The 15399-nt window shown below is 37.8% G+C and overlaps 1 protein-coding gene and 1 pseudogene across 1 annotated transcript; one reads left to right on the top strand and one right to left on the bottom strand.

The window, feature by feature from the left end:
- Positions 1-30: 30 nt before the first annotated feature.
- On the bottom strand, positions 31-879 carry LOC125782704 (uncharacterized). Its single transcript, XM_049467510.1, has 2 exons — positions 527-879; positions 31-375 (listed from the first exon to the last, which is right to left on the bottom strand). Exons 1-2 carry the CDS (start codon positions 836-838, stop codon positions 46-48), a joined length of 642 nt encoding a protein of 213 aa, XP_049323467.1. The 5' UTR covers positions 839-879; the 3' UTR covers positions 31-45.
- A 7185-nt stretch (positions 880-8064) lies between these two features.
- LOC125782679 (uncharacterized) lies at positions 8065-9422 on the top strand (annotated as a pseudogene).
- The last annotated feature ends 5977 nt before the right edge of the window (positions 9423-15399 follow it).

The raw sequence follows: 15399 nt of genomic DNA, 5'->3' as shown, positions 1-15399 counted from the left end.
ATTTCAAATTTGCGTTGACAAAAAAACACTTAATCCTACACTGTCCTACTTATACAGCCTCTTTCCTCGTTTTCCTAGTCTTCCTAGTCTTCGTAGTTTTTGTGATCTTCCTCGTCTCCCTCGTATCTTCTGCTTCTTTTTGGATTCAGCTTCGGGTCTGCATTCAGCCTCCGTCTCGGCTTCCTTAGTCTCTGCTGGGTCAGTGCCCAGTAGCAGGCTGGGAGCTTCTGATGCCTCATCCATGATGAGAGTTGTCTGATCTTCCTCTTGTGGGCAGTCAACTCCTCCATCTTCCACCAGTGTTTCCACCACACTCTCACAAAGCTCTGTATTAAGGGTCACCTCAGCTTCCTCTGACTCTGTTAAGTCAGTGACCTGTAGCAGGCTGAGAGCTTCTGTTGCCTCATCCATGATGAGAGTGGCCTGATCTTCCTCTTGTGGGCAGTCAACTCCTCCATCTTCCTCCAGTGTTTCCACCACACTCTCACAAAGCTCTGTGTTAAGGGTCACCTCAGCTTCCTCTGACCTGTAGCAGGCTGAGAGCTTCTGGTGCCTCATCCATAATGGGAGTGACCTGATCTTCTTCCTTGGGGCAGTCAACTCCTCCATCTTCCTCCACCAACTCCATCACAGTCTCGGAGAGTACAGGTTCAACCATCGGCTCAGCCTGCCTCTCCTCCACCGTTTCAGGGTCTCCTTCCACTGGAGTGACCGTAGTCTCCTCCGTTGTCGTCGGCTTCTGTGTTCTGGATCGGTACAGGTAGTAAAGCGATCCACCGGCTGCTATAGCTAGAGCTGCAATGCTGGCTGCTCCTAGTATCCCTCGAACTGCACACATCTTGTCGCTGCGAAGATCCGTTGACGACTGAAGTTTTTCGTGCTGCTGAGTCTTTTATAGTGTTGAACAGTGATGTCATATTTATATCCACAGCAGTAAACTAAACTGTGATGTCATTGACATGAACTTTCCAAAGTTGGCAATAAGCCAACAAACAATAAATTAAAAAAACACATCCAAGTCCAAAATCTGATTAAAAATATCAACCAACTTTTTTTATTGTAATCTTTTATTTTTTTGTTTTTAATATGTAAATATTTATGTGGTTATTTTTTTGAGGGGTAGTTTTTTATGGTTGTTTTTTATGTAAACTTTTTTTGGTCGTTTTTTAATATTAATTTTTTGAGGATTTTTTTGCGGGTAGTTGTTTTATTTTTAGTTGTTTTGTGGATGATTTTTAATGTAATCTTCTTATTTTGCTTTTTAATATTTTATTATTTTGTGTTTTTTTTTTAGTTTTTTTTATGGTTGTTTTTTAACGTAGTAGACTGATGCCAACTATGTTTTTTCGCTTTTTAAAATTTTATTATTTTTTTGTGGTTGCTTAAACTATCCGGTTTATTTGTATTTTTCATAATTTAATGTATTTTTTTATTTTGTTTAGATTTTTTTTAGAATCTTTTTATTTTTTAATTTCAATTATTATTATTTTTTAAAAAGCTCAAAATCTTTTTAACATAAAGAGGACAAATCCGTTTCCATGTTGATTAGAATAAAAAAATAGATTGAATATTTTTATAGGTGATAAAAACTAAACAACAAACTGTGCTGAATTCCTCACTACTGCTGTAACGCGTTTTACTTCACACATGACAACAGTTTAGTTTTAACTATTTATAACTATAAATAAATAAAATTTAAATAAAACAAAAGAAATGCTTTTCCCAGCTAACTAAAAAGGGTTGACAAAAAGTTGCAAGGGACGTTCTTATTGAACGTTTGTAGGACCACCAATAAACATTTAGAAGACTATTATGCGACGTTTAAACAAACATATTTAAACGTCTTTTATGGTCTTCCGTCATTTAAACGTCTCTAATAATGCTAAGTTAAATTCTATCGTTTATTAGATTGTGGTATATAAACACAAGTAGATGCTGCAATCTGCTGTTTTTTATTAAATATGAAAAGACATATTTCTCGTGTATTGCGATCAATGATTTTCACGCTTGTCCCAGCGCAGTTTCAGTGCTCCTGTGAAAGAGCCTAAAAGAATGTTAACATTCAATGTGTTAATTTCCAGCGAGTCAATATTTCAAGACCGTTTTTTATTCATTTGTAGTTTAATTATATACGTATATGAGCTTACCTGAGATTAATAAATCTACAGCGCTGTAAAAGCGCAAAACTCCCCTGATCTCCCAGAGTCCTGAATCCGGTCTAAACAACGCTGCGTCTTCGTACAGGGAGGCTGTTACTGGTAATGATCGCTAGATTGCGCTTCTTTAACGTGTCGTTCCATAGATCTAAGGGATTATATTATATATTTAAGGGATAATAATTTACTCATAAAACTTCTAACAGGTGTGAGCTGTGCTCTAGGCCTGAAATATATTTTAGTTTTAGTTTAACAGTATAATAACACAAGTATCCTACATTTAAAATGGTAAAAAAGGTGCACGAAGTAACTTTAAAATGCGTTTTATTTTTAAGCATAGTGTCTGCGTTAACCTAATTGCAAAAGTAAGATATGAAATTAAACATAGAACACTAAAAACTAAGCATTTGTGACCTGTCCCCTCTCTAACCATAAATTATACCACAAAATATTATTAAAATCCTTCAGACAAGTATTTTTTTTAATTGTGCATTGTTGTGTGAATGCAAATTTAAAAAATCATAATAAATTCATAATAAATAAGTTAAAATACACATTTTAGTTGTGTTACTGGAACACATTACCCCATCTAAACAATCTGGAACATTCTACAAGTCACATCTACAACTGAGGTCAACTCAGTTGGTTCTTCTGAAGATCATGAGAAGAACAACATTAAGTTCCCTTATTTGTTTTTCAGTATATTTGATCTAATTGACTATGACTAAGAAGGTCTATGTCACTGCTCTTACCTAAATTAATTCTTTAATATTACTTGTTTATTTTTTAAATAGAAATTTTGGCAAAATCAGTAGAATGTGCTCAGTGTCCTCATGCTATTAGCATAGCCACCATTTAGCTATTTTTCATGTTTTTGCTAATTCTATGCTAAAAACTCGGTCATGTTACTTTCAGTCCTGTACTTTTAACATAATAACAAGACTGAGTGCCAGTAACAGGAGTGAGTTCCAGTGATAGGAATGAATGCCAGTAACAGAAGTTATTTTTAAATGTTTATAATCTTATGTATTGCAATTCAAATGTTTATTATGTAATTGTTTTATTCTTGTAAAGTGTCTGTGAGTCTGTATAATTATATAATTATATAATAATAATTATTGTTATTATACTATATAATTATAGAGCATCAACCACACAGGATTTTTTACAGCTTAATATTTTATACAAAAAACTATATTTTTATAATTTTAATAATTATTTTTAATTAACACTATTATTAGGTATTATTTATCTGCTGAAAGGCAACAATTTAAAAACACCAACAATAAAAGTGTGGGGAAAAAATACAATAAAAAGTCAGGTTACAAAAGTGATACATCCATATTTCTGGCGAGTAAATTACGTGTGATGAATAAAGTGTGAAATTATTATTTTTTCCTATAATCATACCATCAAAATGTATGATTGTTGCCTCCCAAATTGTCCCACTGTTCTTATGTCCTGCATCAATATATTTTTGTCAGGTGATAGTAGAGATGCAGAAGGAAATTTCTGTCTATAACAACTTTGTATAATACGGAGACCGGGGAGGGGGGCCGTGGATAAAAAAAAAAATCGAGTGAACGATATAGCAGTCCGTGCTCAAGATTTCTGTAATTCGAGCGAATGATTTTTATGCGCACTGTTGGAGCTATTTATGTTTCTTTAAAATTTTGGTTTATATTGACATTTTCCACTTGGGGGCGCTGCCAAGGTTTATAGGTGAATGTATGGTAGAGTGGGAAAGGGGAGTTGGCGAGGAAGTCAACAGTATTTTGACCGCACGGTGAACGCTATTGGTGTGTGTGTAAAGCGGGACATTTAAAGACCATGAACGCTGGAACTACTGCTGGAATATGTACTGCTGATGTCAGACCAATAAATGGATTGGTATATCCAACGTTTTTAAGGTATGGACTTTGTTATAATACCCGCTACAGCGAGTCAAACCGCTATCGCCAGCTCTTCTTCTAATTGTGGTGGCTTAAGTCATTTTAGTTCGTTTTGTTTAACAGGTCACTACATATTTAAGTCAAAATACTGACTAACGTTACTAGAATTGGATGCGGACTGTTTGCTGAAGTGGAGTTGCTGCTACGTTTTAAAGTCAAAGACTGCAGCAGGAAAATGGTCGCTTGCGTTTGGATCTAAAGGAGGAATATGGGACAGCTTCGTTCGAGTGGAGGCTATTGGAGGCTCTGAGGGACCCGGAGGCTGGACGGCTTCTCGTTTCAGACGGACGAGGCGAGTGTGCACGGATTGCGGCGATAGGAAACGCTTCATGAAAGGCAAGGGAGAAATGTTCGCGTTGGATCGGCGGACTGACTGAACAATGGATGTTGAGGTATGGTAGCGCTACCTTAAAAAAAAAAAAAAAAGCCCAATTAACTAACTAACTTGTGTGCACACGTTAAAATGACTAGTTAGTAAAATCCAATGCGCATTGGTGAGGTTTAAGGGTCTACTAATTTGCGTAAAAGTGTATTTGCAAAGTTTCAGGGTTTGTGTACTGAAGCAAAAGAAGCACATAAGTCTTTAATGGGTATATTACCTGATGAGGAAAAGGAAAAACATGACATATGGTTTAAAGCAAAAATGCTGAGTGTAAATGAGTTTTCTGCTGGGGTGATTAAATGGCTGTCACTTTCAAAAGGTAGAACTGGTGAGAATTCTGACAAAGAAGTATGTCCAAAACAGGTTGTGTTGGGTCAAAACATTGAAATTCAGGGTAAAGAGCTTGATCTAAATGATGGTGTTAATCCTGATGACAGTATTTCTAATATTGAAACAAGGGTTTCTAATAACAGCTCTAGCCAAAAAGACAGCCAATCCAGTTCTAGATCAAAAAGGTCTAACCACTCTTCTATACTGTTTGCACGTCTCCAAGCTGAGGCAGAAAGAGCAGCACTTGTTGCTCGTGCTGCATCTCTAAAGGAAAAGCACACTCTGGAGGAGCAAGCTGAGGTGCTGAGGAGGAAAAGGGAACAAATGGAGCTTGATGCAGAGTTGGCCGCTTCTACTGCTAAACTGTCTGTGTTAAAAACATATGAAGCATCAAGTGTCATTTCAGATGGAATGGAGTCCTATTTTGAAAAAGAAACCAAACAAAAGTCAGTCTCCTTAACAAAAGCCACAGAGGAAAATCCAAATCCTTCTACAAGACAAAAGGTTAAAAGTCTTCTTAATTTTGATGCATTGGGTTCGCAACAAGTAACACAAGATGACACTGGAGGTGGTCAGAGTGAACTTCAGAAAAGAGAGTCAGAAAGACATGTCAATAAAACAGTTATTGCAAAGACGCCACAATCCCAAGAACTACATTATCAATTACCAAGAGGAGACTCACAAGGCCATGTTCATGAACCGATCATACGGCCTAGGAGATCACAATTGCAAGGAGAACAATCCCAACCAAATGTTCAGAACAACAATGAGAATGCCACCTTAAACTTACTTCAAAGACAAAATGACATAGCAGAATTGCTAATACAACAGCATAACTCTCATCTTCTTCCCCCAAGAGACGTACCAATCTTTGAAGGTGATCCTCTGCAATACAGAACATTTATTAAAGCCTTTGAATATTGTGTGGAGGAAAAAACAATTAACAAAGGGGATTGTCTGTACTTTCTGGAACGGTACACTAGAGGGCAGCCACGTGCATTAGTACGTAGCTGCCAGCATATGGCTCCTGAAAGAGGGTACTTAACAGCTAAAAGTTTACTTCAACAGCATTTTGGAAATGATGCTAAAGTCACATCTGCATATTTGGAAAAAATGCACAACTGGGCAGTGGTAAAACCAGAAGATGTGAAGGCTCTTCAAGCTTATGCACTCTTTTTGCGGGAATGTTGTAATGCAATGTCTGATTTGCAATACATGCATGAACTGGACATGCCAGCAAATATGAAAACAATTATAATGAAGCTTCCCTACAAATTAAGAGATAAATGGAGAGTCCACGCATGTAGCCTCATGGAAAAGCATAGAAGCCGGACACAATTCAGTGACATTGTTGCGTTCATTGAACGTGAAGTGAAAATAGTGTCTGACCCAATATTTGGTGATATTCAGAATACCCAAACTGGACCAAACAGCAAACCTGTAAACAAAGGAAAGTTACAATTCAAACCCAAACTTAAAGGAGACAGTTTTGCTACTACTGTGACAACCATTAGCAAGCCTGTATGGAAAACACCCAGACAAACCAAAATTCAACAAAATCTGCCAGAGAACAACTGCATGTTTTGCACACGGAACAATGCATTGAAGCATTGTGCACAACTGGAAAAAATGAAACACAGGGAAAAGATTTCCTTTCTAAAAGAAAAGGGGATTTGTTTTGGTTGCTTATGCAGTGGGCATGTAAGCAAGGATTGCAATAGGCGCTTAACTTGTGAAATTTGTGACCAGAAACACCCAACTATTCTTCATATACATCTCAAATTTAAGGCGGATAAAGCTGTCAACACGTACAGTGAAATGGTCAATGATCCCGCATTGGATACCGCACTTGTTTCTGCACAAGCATGTGATCATACAGGGGCCGGGAAAAGTCATGGAATTTTATCCATCCTACCAGTCCAAGTAAAATCTAAAAAGGGAGACAAAGTCATTCAGACCTATGCATTCTTGGATCCAGGTAGTACATCTACCTTTTGCTCTGAAAGCTTAATGGCAAAGTTGAATTTGAATGGAAGGAAAACAAAGATCTGTTTACTAACGATGAGTCCAAAGACAACAGTTTCTAGTTATGTTGTGAATGGATTAGAGATTTCTGGACTTTATGGTAAACAGTTTTATGATCTTCCTGAAGTCTATTCACAAAAGAAAATGCCTGTGAACACAGCCAACATTATCAAAAGGAAGGATTTGGCTAAATGGCCTTATTTAGATGGCATTTCCATTCCTCACATTCAGGCTGATGTTGAGCTATTGATTGGTACCAATGCTTCTATGCTGCTTGAACCATGGGAAGTGGTAAACAGTCATGGGGAAGGACCATATGCTGTAAGGACCCTATTGGGGTGGGTTCTTAATGGATCACTGGGAGAAGGTCACAGTAAGCCTCCTGATGATGAAGATTGTCCAACTCTTAGTGTAAACAGGATTTCTGTAGAAACATTGGAACAAATGCTAAACTCAGTATGAACATGACTTCAATGAAAGGGCATCAGAAGACAAAGAGGAGATGTCAAGAGAGGATCTGAAATTCATGGAAATTATGAACGAATCAGTGACGCTTAAAGATGGACATTACATTTTAAAACTACCCTTCAAAATGAACAATGTTGTCATGCCAAACAATTTCTGTGTTGCCCAACAGCGCATTTCAGGATTGAAAAGAAAGTTTGAGAAACATGAGATGTTCCATCAAGAATATACAAAGTACCTTAGGGAACTTATTCAAAATGGTTATGCTGAGCAGGTACCCCAGGATCAAAAAGAGCGGTCTGATGGTAAACTTTGGTACATTCCTCATCACGGGGTGTTCCATCCTCGAAAGGGAACATTACGTGTTGTATTTGACTGTGGTGCTGAATTCAGGAACACATCCTTAAACAAACAACTTCTACAAGGTCCCAATCTTACCAGTTCTTTGTTGGGTGTTCTGCTAAGATTCAGACAAGATCAAGTTGCATTCATGACTGATGTACAATCAATGTTTCATCAAGTTAAAGTTGCTGAAAATGAGACAGACTTTCTTCGGTTTCTATGGTGGCCTGATGGTGACATTACTCGAGAAATTGCAGAATATAGGATGACCGTGCATCTGTTTGGAGCAGTGTCCTCTCCGAGCTGTGCCTGCTATGCTCTTAGAAAGACAGCAGAAGACAACAAACACATGTTTCCAACCGAGGTAATTGATAGCGTCCACAATAACTTTTATGTTGATGATTTTTTCCATCTCAACACGAAGCTATCCAAATGGTTAAAGATCTTGCTGCACTTTGCCATAAAGGTGGCTTCCATTTAACACAATGGATTAGCAACAATCGTGAGGTTTTACAAACCATTCCAGAAAAGGATAGATCTAAAAACCTGAGGGAACTGAATTTGGATCGGGATGAACTGCCCATTGAAAGAGCTCTTGGACTTTATTGGTGTGTCCAGACAGACACCTTTAAGTTCAAAATGATGGAAAAGGAGCGACCGCATACTAGACGTGGAATTTTATCAGTGGTGAGCTCAGTTTACGACCCTTTGGGATTTCTTGTTCCTGTAACACTTCCAGCCAAACTCATGTTACCGGAGCTGTGCAGAAAGAACTATGGCTGGGATGATCAAATTCCCCAAAGCCTCGAACAACAGTGGATAAAGTGGCTAACAGATCTTCAACAAGTAAACGCATTCAAAGTTGACAGATGCATCAAGGCACAGGACTTTGGACAACTTGATCATGCTCAATTGCATCACTTCTCAGATGCCAGCGAAAATGGCTATGGAACAGTAACGTATCTTCGACTACAAAATCAAAATAATGTACATGTTTCTTTTCTGCTTGGCAAATCAAGAGTGGCACCTCTCAACAAATTACCATTCCTCGATTAGAGCTTACTGCTGCTGTCCTGGCTGTTCGAATAGATAAGATGCTTAGAACAGAACTGCAGCTTCCACTTGATGATTCTTGTTTTTGGACTGATAGTACTTCAGTTCTTAAATACATAAAAAATGAAGAAAAAAGGTTTCGTACATTTGTAGCCAACAGAGTATCAACCATTCGAGAAATAACAGACATCACACAGTGGAGATACATCCATACCACCCAGAATCCTGCAGATGATGCTTCTAGGGGGTTGAAAGTGGGGAAGTTAATCACAAACAAGCGATGGTTAAAAGGTCCAGACTTTCTGAGGACAACAAAGGAGGAGTGGCCAGAAGTCAATTTGGATTGTTGCATTGCTCCTGAAGATCCAGAGCTCAAAAGGGAGCACAAAATAAATGCTGTGATTATTGAAACAAATGTAACTAGCCAACTGATTGAATATTTTTCTGATTGGAATAGGCTAAAAATTGCAGTTGCATGGATGCTGAAACTAAAGCATATCTTAATGGAATTGAGCAAGAAAAGGAAAGAACTGTTGAAATCGTCAGACCGACCCTGTAATATTGAACTGGAAATGAAAAGGATCAAAGCTGCATTAGGACCCCAAAGCTTGTCAACAGAGGATCTAACTGAAGCAGAAAATGCAGTCATTCGTTTCTCTCAGTTTGAAAAATTTGCCAATGAAATTGTCGCACTGTCCTCAGGAAAATATGAGGTGAGAAAGGACAGCACTATCCATCGATTGAATCCGGTTCTAGAGCACGAATTGTTGAGAGTTGGTGGAAGATTGTGTAATGCAGCAATGCCTGAAGAGATTAAACATCCCATAATTTTATCTAAAGACCAACATGTTTCCAAGCTTATTCTAAAGCATATACATGAACAGGTCGGTCATGGTGGAAGAAACCAGGTTCTTTCCAAATTACGTGAGAAATATTGGATAACGCATGCCAATGCCGCAACAAGAAAAATCCTATCCAACTGTGGCTTGTGTAGAAGATTCAAGGGAAGGCTGGGTCAGCAAAAAATGGCCGATTTACCTGTAGAAAGGTTGGTTCCTGATCTTCCTCCATTTACTAATGTTGGAGTTGATTACTTTGGACCATTTGAAGTAAAACGAGGACGCTCCTTTGTAAAACGATATGGTGTTATTTTCACATGCATGGCCAGTAGAGCCATTCATTTAGAAGTAGCATATTCTTTGGATACAAATGCATGTATTAATGCCATTCGAAGATTCATTTGTAGAAGAGGACAAGTCTCCCACTTGAGATCAGACAATGGAACCAATTTTACTGGTGCAGAAAGGGAATTAAAGGAAGCACTTGCAGCTTTAAACTATGATAAAATACAGAAGACCTTTCTGCAGGAAGGAATCAAATGGAGTTTTAATGCACCTGCTGCCTCTCATCATGGTGGTGTATGGGAGCGAATCATTAGGATGGTGAGAAAGATCCTTACATCACTTTTGCATCAGCAGAATTTAGATGATGAAGGCCTACATACAGTTTTGTGTGAAGTGGAAGCGATAATCAATGATCGCCCAATCACTAAATTGTCTGAGGATCCAAATGACCTAGAACCACTTACTCCCAACTAGAGACCGACCGATATGGGTTTTTCTAAGGCCGATGCCGATACCGATCATTAGTGGTCAGAGTCAGCCGATGGCCGATGTGACCTGCCGATTTTTAGGGCCGATATGCTATCGTATTATATTTATTTGGCATGCTTAAAATCATACTAGTAAGAGGAGGAACAACAGTTGTAAACTTCACACAATTTATTGAAAATAAGGTTAGCATTTTATAGTGACTTTAATGTTACTATATCACTATATGTTAATAAAAAAAATATTAATTTTATTTAGATTGTATTATCCATAACAATTTATTTTATTCATTATATAACATATGTTCTATATACACTATATATTCATGTTTATAGTAGAAATATTATGTTGGCTATTATATAAAATTTACTGTAGGGGCCTACTAATTAACAAATGTATGACTTGTTGCAGTCTGTTAGTCTATTAATTATTCATTTTAATATGTTTAACAGAGTGCAAGAAGACTTCCATAATGTGACAACTTTAGATAGTTACTCCAAAACGGCAAAGCTCATTTCTTCTTCAACTCCATGCAGTTGAAAACGAATGGACATGGGAGGACAATGTTATAAAATGTTCACATTAGGGCTGCAGCTATTATTTTACAAAAATGGGTGACGTTTAAATTAAGAATAAAATTATAAATAATGCAAAAACAGACAGGTGCTGTAATTTAAATATAGCTTTATCTGTTTTTTTTTCTTCTTCAAATGAGCTCCTTAGCCAGAGAAACGCGTCTCATCAGCTGTACTGGAGGTTCGGTGCGTGAGCGGAAAATGAGTTGAGAAAGCTGAAGAGCGCGGACTTTATAGGTTCAGGATAAAATGAGCTTTTATCAGAAAAGTCTGGAGGGGGTTCTAAAGTAGAACCCGACAAAACAGAAAATTCTGCTCATCGTTTCATTTAATATCTAACAGCGCAAACCGCTTTAAACGGGTGAGTTTTACAGCAGAACAGCAGGAGGCGGCATGATTTAATGTCTGTTTGTAGTGAAGGAAAAAGAGATGTTTTATTTTAACTCCATTATTTTAGAAACTATTTGTTTTATTAATTCGTTTACAATAAAGCTTATTTATATACAGTGTTGGGAGTAACGGCGTTAAAACTAACGCCGTTACTTTTTTTCAGTAACGAGTAATCTAACTAATTACTATGACTGTAACTATAACGCCGTTACCATTTCCGACACCCCGTTACTGCACGTTACTTTAGCAGCTCTATGAACTTTTTTTTTTAATTTCGCTTTGCCCTGGTTAACCCCTCCTCTGTCCGGTGAACTTGAGCTTCTGGCCGCTGTGCCTGTGGTTTGGCGTGGTGAAGTGAGGCACAATTGTGACGATTTGCTGCTCTAATCAATTCAGTGATTGCCGTGGACAACCCAAGTTCTTTTTAGCTGCTCCGGTTTTTGTGGTGCTGCTGCTTTCTATTTTAGAGCTTAGATTCTCATGCCCGAATCCCACCTGACCTGAGGACCTACCCGAAATCAGGCTCCTATTTTTATTTTATATAAAGCTCTGGTGTGATAATCACAATGTTGCTAAGTAACCAATTATTATTGTTCACTAAAGCGAACGAAATAGCGAAAATTGAAAGTGAAAAACATTTGTGTTAACTGAATCTAATAAAAACGGTAATTAAAAGGAAAAACATAACTATCTCGAACTGTATTTTGTGTTTATAAAACTAACTAAAACGAACTGAAATTACTGATAGAATACCCTCATTTTTGTGTTTAATTTATTTATAAGCGCTGTTGTACAGCGGAGTTGTACAGCGGGAGTTGTTGTGCCGAGCGCGCGGCACTCGTGGTCCGTTAGTTCTTGTGTAAAGCGCTCGCGCTAGCAAGCCCACCCTAAAATGAACAGAAAAAATAAAAACAAAATAAAATTAAACTATAATAAAAATGAAAAATGGAATCACGTAGCTCTGGGCGCACGTGAACGCCTCCGCGTTTGACTTGCAGCATTGTGTGTAGCTGTTCTTAAAAATCATTTAAATTAAATAATAGTTCTATGCTTCTATGTTACAGTGTTAATTAACATAATTCTGATTATATTTCGCTCATTCAATCAGCCCGAAAACAGACAGTTTATGGGGCGGATCGGGTCAGGCTCATAATGACAGTTTATGGTTCGGGCTTGGGCAGAATGTGCACGGGCTCCGGCTGGGTCGGATTTTTTGGGCATGATCTAAGCTCTATTCTCTTTTGGTGAAGCTGTTATATTAATACCATTTTAACGGGCATTAAATTGTTGTTTTTGTCCATTATTTTGTTTTATATATACATATTTCTTTTGAGTGTGGCTTGGTTTGTTAAATTTCATCACCAGACGCGTTTTTCCGCTTTTTTCAGTATTACAAGTTTTAGTAATTTTCTTTGGTTGTGTGGAGAATTTCGTTTTATTTTTTTGAAATTCGTTAGATTATATTTTTGTCAACATTTTGGGTTTATTTTCGTTTGTTATTTTTTGTTATTTTTCTAATAATAATAGTAAATGCATAATTGATTTCCTTTTTTTGACGGGCGAATAATAAAAAGTAACGCGATAGTTACTTTTACTGGTAACTAATTACTTTTATAGTGGAGTAACTCCGTTAGTAACTCAGTTACTTTTTTGGAGAAGTAACGAGTAACTATAACTAATTACTTTTTCAAAGTAACGTGCCCAAAACTGTTTATATATAAGGAGAAGTACAGTCCTCTAATAATCCTGACTAACCAGTAATTATTATTTCAGCGCAGCTGATGCTGCGAATATCCTTAAACAGTTTTAGTCCTGCCCTTTCATTTCGTCTAAAAATAATTTAAATACTGAAAATATCAAGTGTTAATTTGATTTTATTTACTTAGATTTTCGTTTCTGAAGAAGAGACGTCAGTTATTTTATACTAGAGCTTATAGATAGGGCTTGCCTTGCATAGTCAGGGCGCATTCCAAATGCACTCCTGCCATCAACGCTAAGCATAGTTTCGTTTGGAGAGAAATGCTACAACACCGATGCAGTTGAAATTCTATTCTTTTTCAGTAAATGAAGCAACATCACAGATTACTAATCATGAGAGAAAATATAGACTTTGGGACACTGGATTGTAAAAATGGATGCCTTACCCGTTGAAAGTCTTGCTCACTCTTGAAACCTTGCGCTGCGTTCCAAGTAGCTGCCCGCAGATGTGCCGGATTAAAATCGGCGCGGCCAAATAAGAAAATCGGCCGATGCCGATTGATAAAAAAATAACAAAAATCGGCCGATTAAATCGGCTGGCCGATCGATCGGTCGGCCTCTACTCCCAACCATCTTCTTACCATGAAAAGGAAACCAATCTTGCCTCCAGGGCTGTTTGATAAGACTGATCAATATGTGAAGAGAAGGTGGAGACAGGTGCAGTACATCTCAGACCTTTTTTGGAAAAGATGGATTACAGAGTACTTGCCTTTACTGCAGGAGCGACAAAAATGGACCAAAAACAAACGAAATCTGGAACCTGGTGATGTAGTTCTTGTTGCAGATACCACAGCTCCTCGTAATTCCTGGGTGCTTGGCAGGGTACTTGAAACATTCCCAGATAAAAAAGGGCTGGTTAGATCAGCACGAGTACAAACTAAAACTAATTTTTTGACCAGACCAATAACAAAACTTTGTCTTTTACAAGAAGGTGTATGAGTTGTTGTACCAACCTTTTGAATTTTGTATGCATATGTATATAGTTTGAAGTATGATAATACATTAATGAAAGCAGCTCTTTTTTGTTGTAATATGTAATTAATTGTTTATGCCTTTTGCCATTAACAATTAGGGGCCGGTGTGTTGGAGCTATTTATGTTTCTTTAAAATTTTGGTTTATATTGACATTTTCCACTTGGGGGCGCTGCCAAGGTTTATAGGTGAATGTATGGTAGAGTGGGAAAGGGGAGTTGGCGAGGAAGTCAACAGTATTTTGACCGCACGGTGAACGCTATTGGTGTGTGTGTAAAGCGGGACATTTAAAGACCATGAACGCTGGAACTACTGCTGGAATATGTACTGCTGATGTCAGACCAATAAATGGATTGGTATATCCAACGTTTTTAAGGTATGGACTTTGTTATAATACCCGCTACAGCGAGTCAAACCGCTATCGCCAGCTCTTCTTCTAATTGTGGTGGCTTAAGTCATTTTAGTTCGTTTTGTTTAACAGGTCACTACACGCACTAAGATAAGAAGCTTGGAGGGAAAGGAGCATTTTCCGTTCTTGAGCTGCTACAGGGGTGCGGTGATGATACAGTTATCCACACTTATAACCTGCTGACATTAATGATCTAATGTTACAGTTAGATAATACAGCGTCTCCACAGCCCGTCCGCTCCCCGCCATGAGACGCCTGCCTTGTGGTTTGAGCGCGCGCAGTCCTTCGCGGAACTTATTAACCAACAATTTACGCAGTCAATTCCAGTCATGAATAAAGGAAACAAACATTTTACTGATGCAGGATGACTGTCTCTGTGTTATTAAAACCAGATCAAATCAAAGTTATGATGCAATGTAGAATTGTGTTAATTTCTTATTTTCAACAAAAATATCAGGTAAAGAGGTATTATTTTATAAATATACAGCTAAAAGATTTACGTCCAAATGTACAATGTAAAATGAAATAAAGATAATACATAATTAATGCAATGTGTGACAGTAGAGCTGCTTTAAATCTGTAACACTATATCAAATCAAAACAGCAGGTCTCAAGTCTAATTTATTCCAACAGTGGCGTATTTTGGGGGGCAAGTGCACACACACACACACACACACACACACACACACACACACACACACACACACAAACACACACAAACACACACAGCTTATCCAGTCCATGTAGAAAAATGCTGCTAATAGAATAAGACTTTCTGGGTGTGTGTGTGTGCGTGCGGTGTGTGAAGCAGTACTATAACAGGCTGTGTGTATGTGTGAGTGAAGCAGTACTATAACAGGCTGTGTGTGTGTGTGTGTGTACTATAACATGCTGTGTGTGTGCGTGCGTGCGTGTGTGTGTGGGAAGCAGAACTATAACAGGCTGTGTGTGTGTGTGTGTGTGGAGCATCTGTAACTGTA

Source organism: Astyanax mexicanus, chromosome 18 (assembly GCF_023375975.1).
Source record: "Astyanax mexicanus isolate ESR-SI-001 chromosome 18, AstMex3_surface, whole genome shotgun sequence".
In the NCBI taxonomy this organism is placed as follows: domain Eukaryota; kingdom Metazoa; phylum Chordata; class Actinopteri; order Characiformes; family Acestrorhamphidae; genus Astyanax; species Astyanax mexicanus.
The sequence above is the reverse complement of the archived record's forward strand: the minus strand, read 5'-3'. Positions and strand labels throughout refer to the sequence as shown.

Excerpts from the sequence above, each read along its gene's own strand:
- LOC125782704 (XM_049467510.1), bottom strand. The coding sequence starts at position 838 with ATGTGTGCAGTTCGAGGGATACTAGGAGCAGCCAGCATTGCAGCTCTA. Across the intron at positions 376-526 it reads AAGCTCTCAGCCTGCTACAG|GTCACTGACTTAACAGAGTC; the intron begins GTCAGAGGAAGC and ends AGCCTGCTACAG.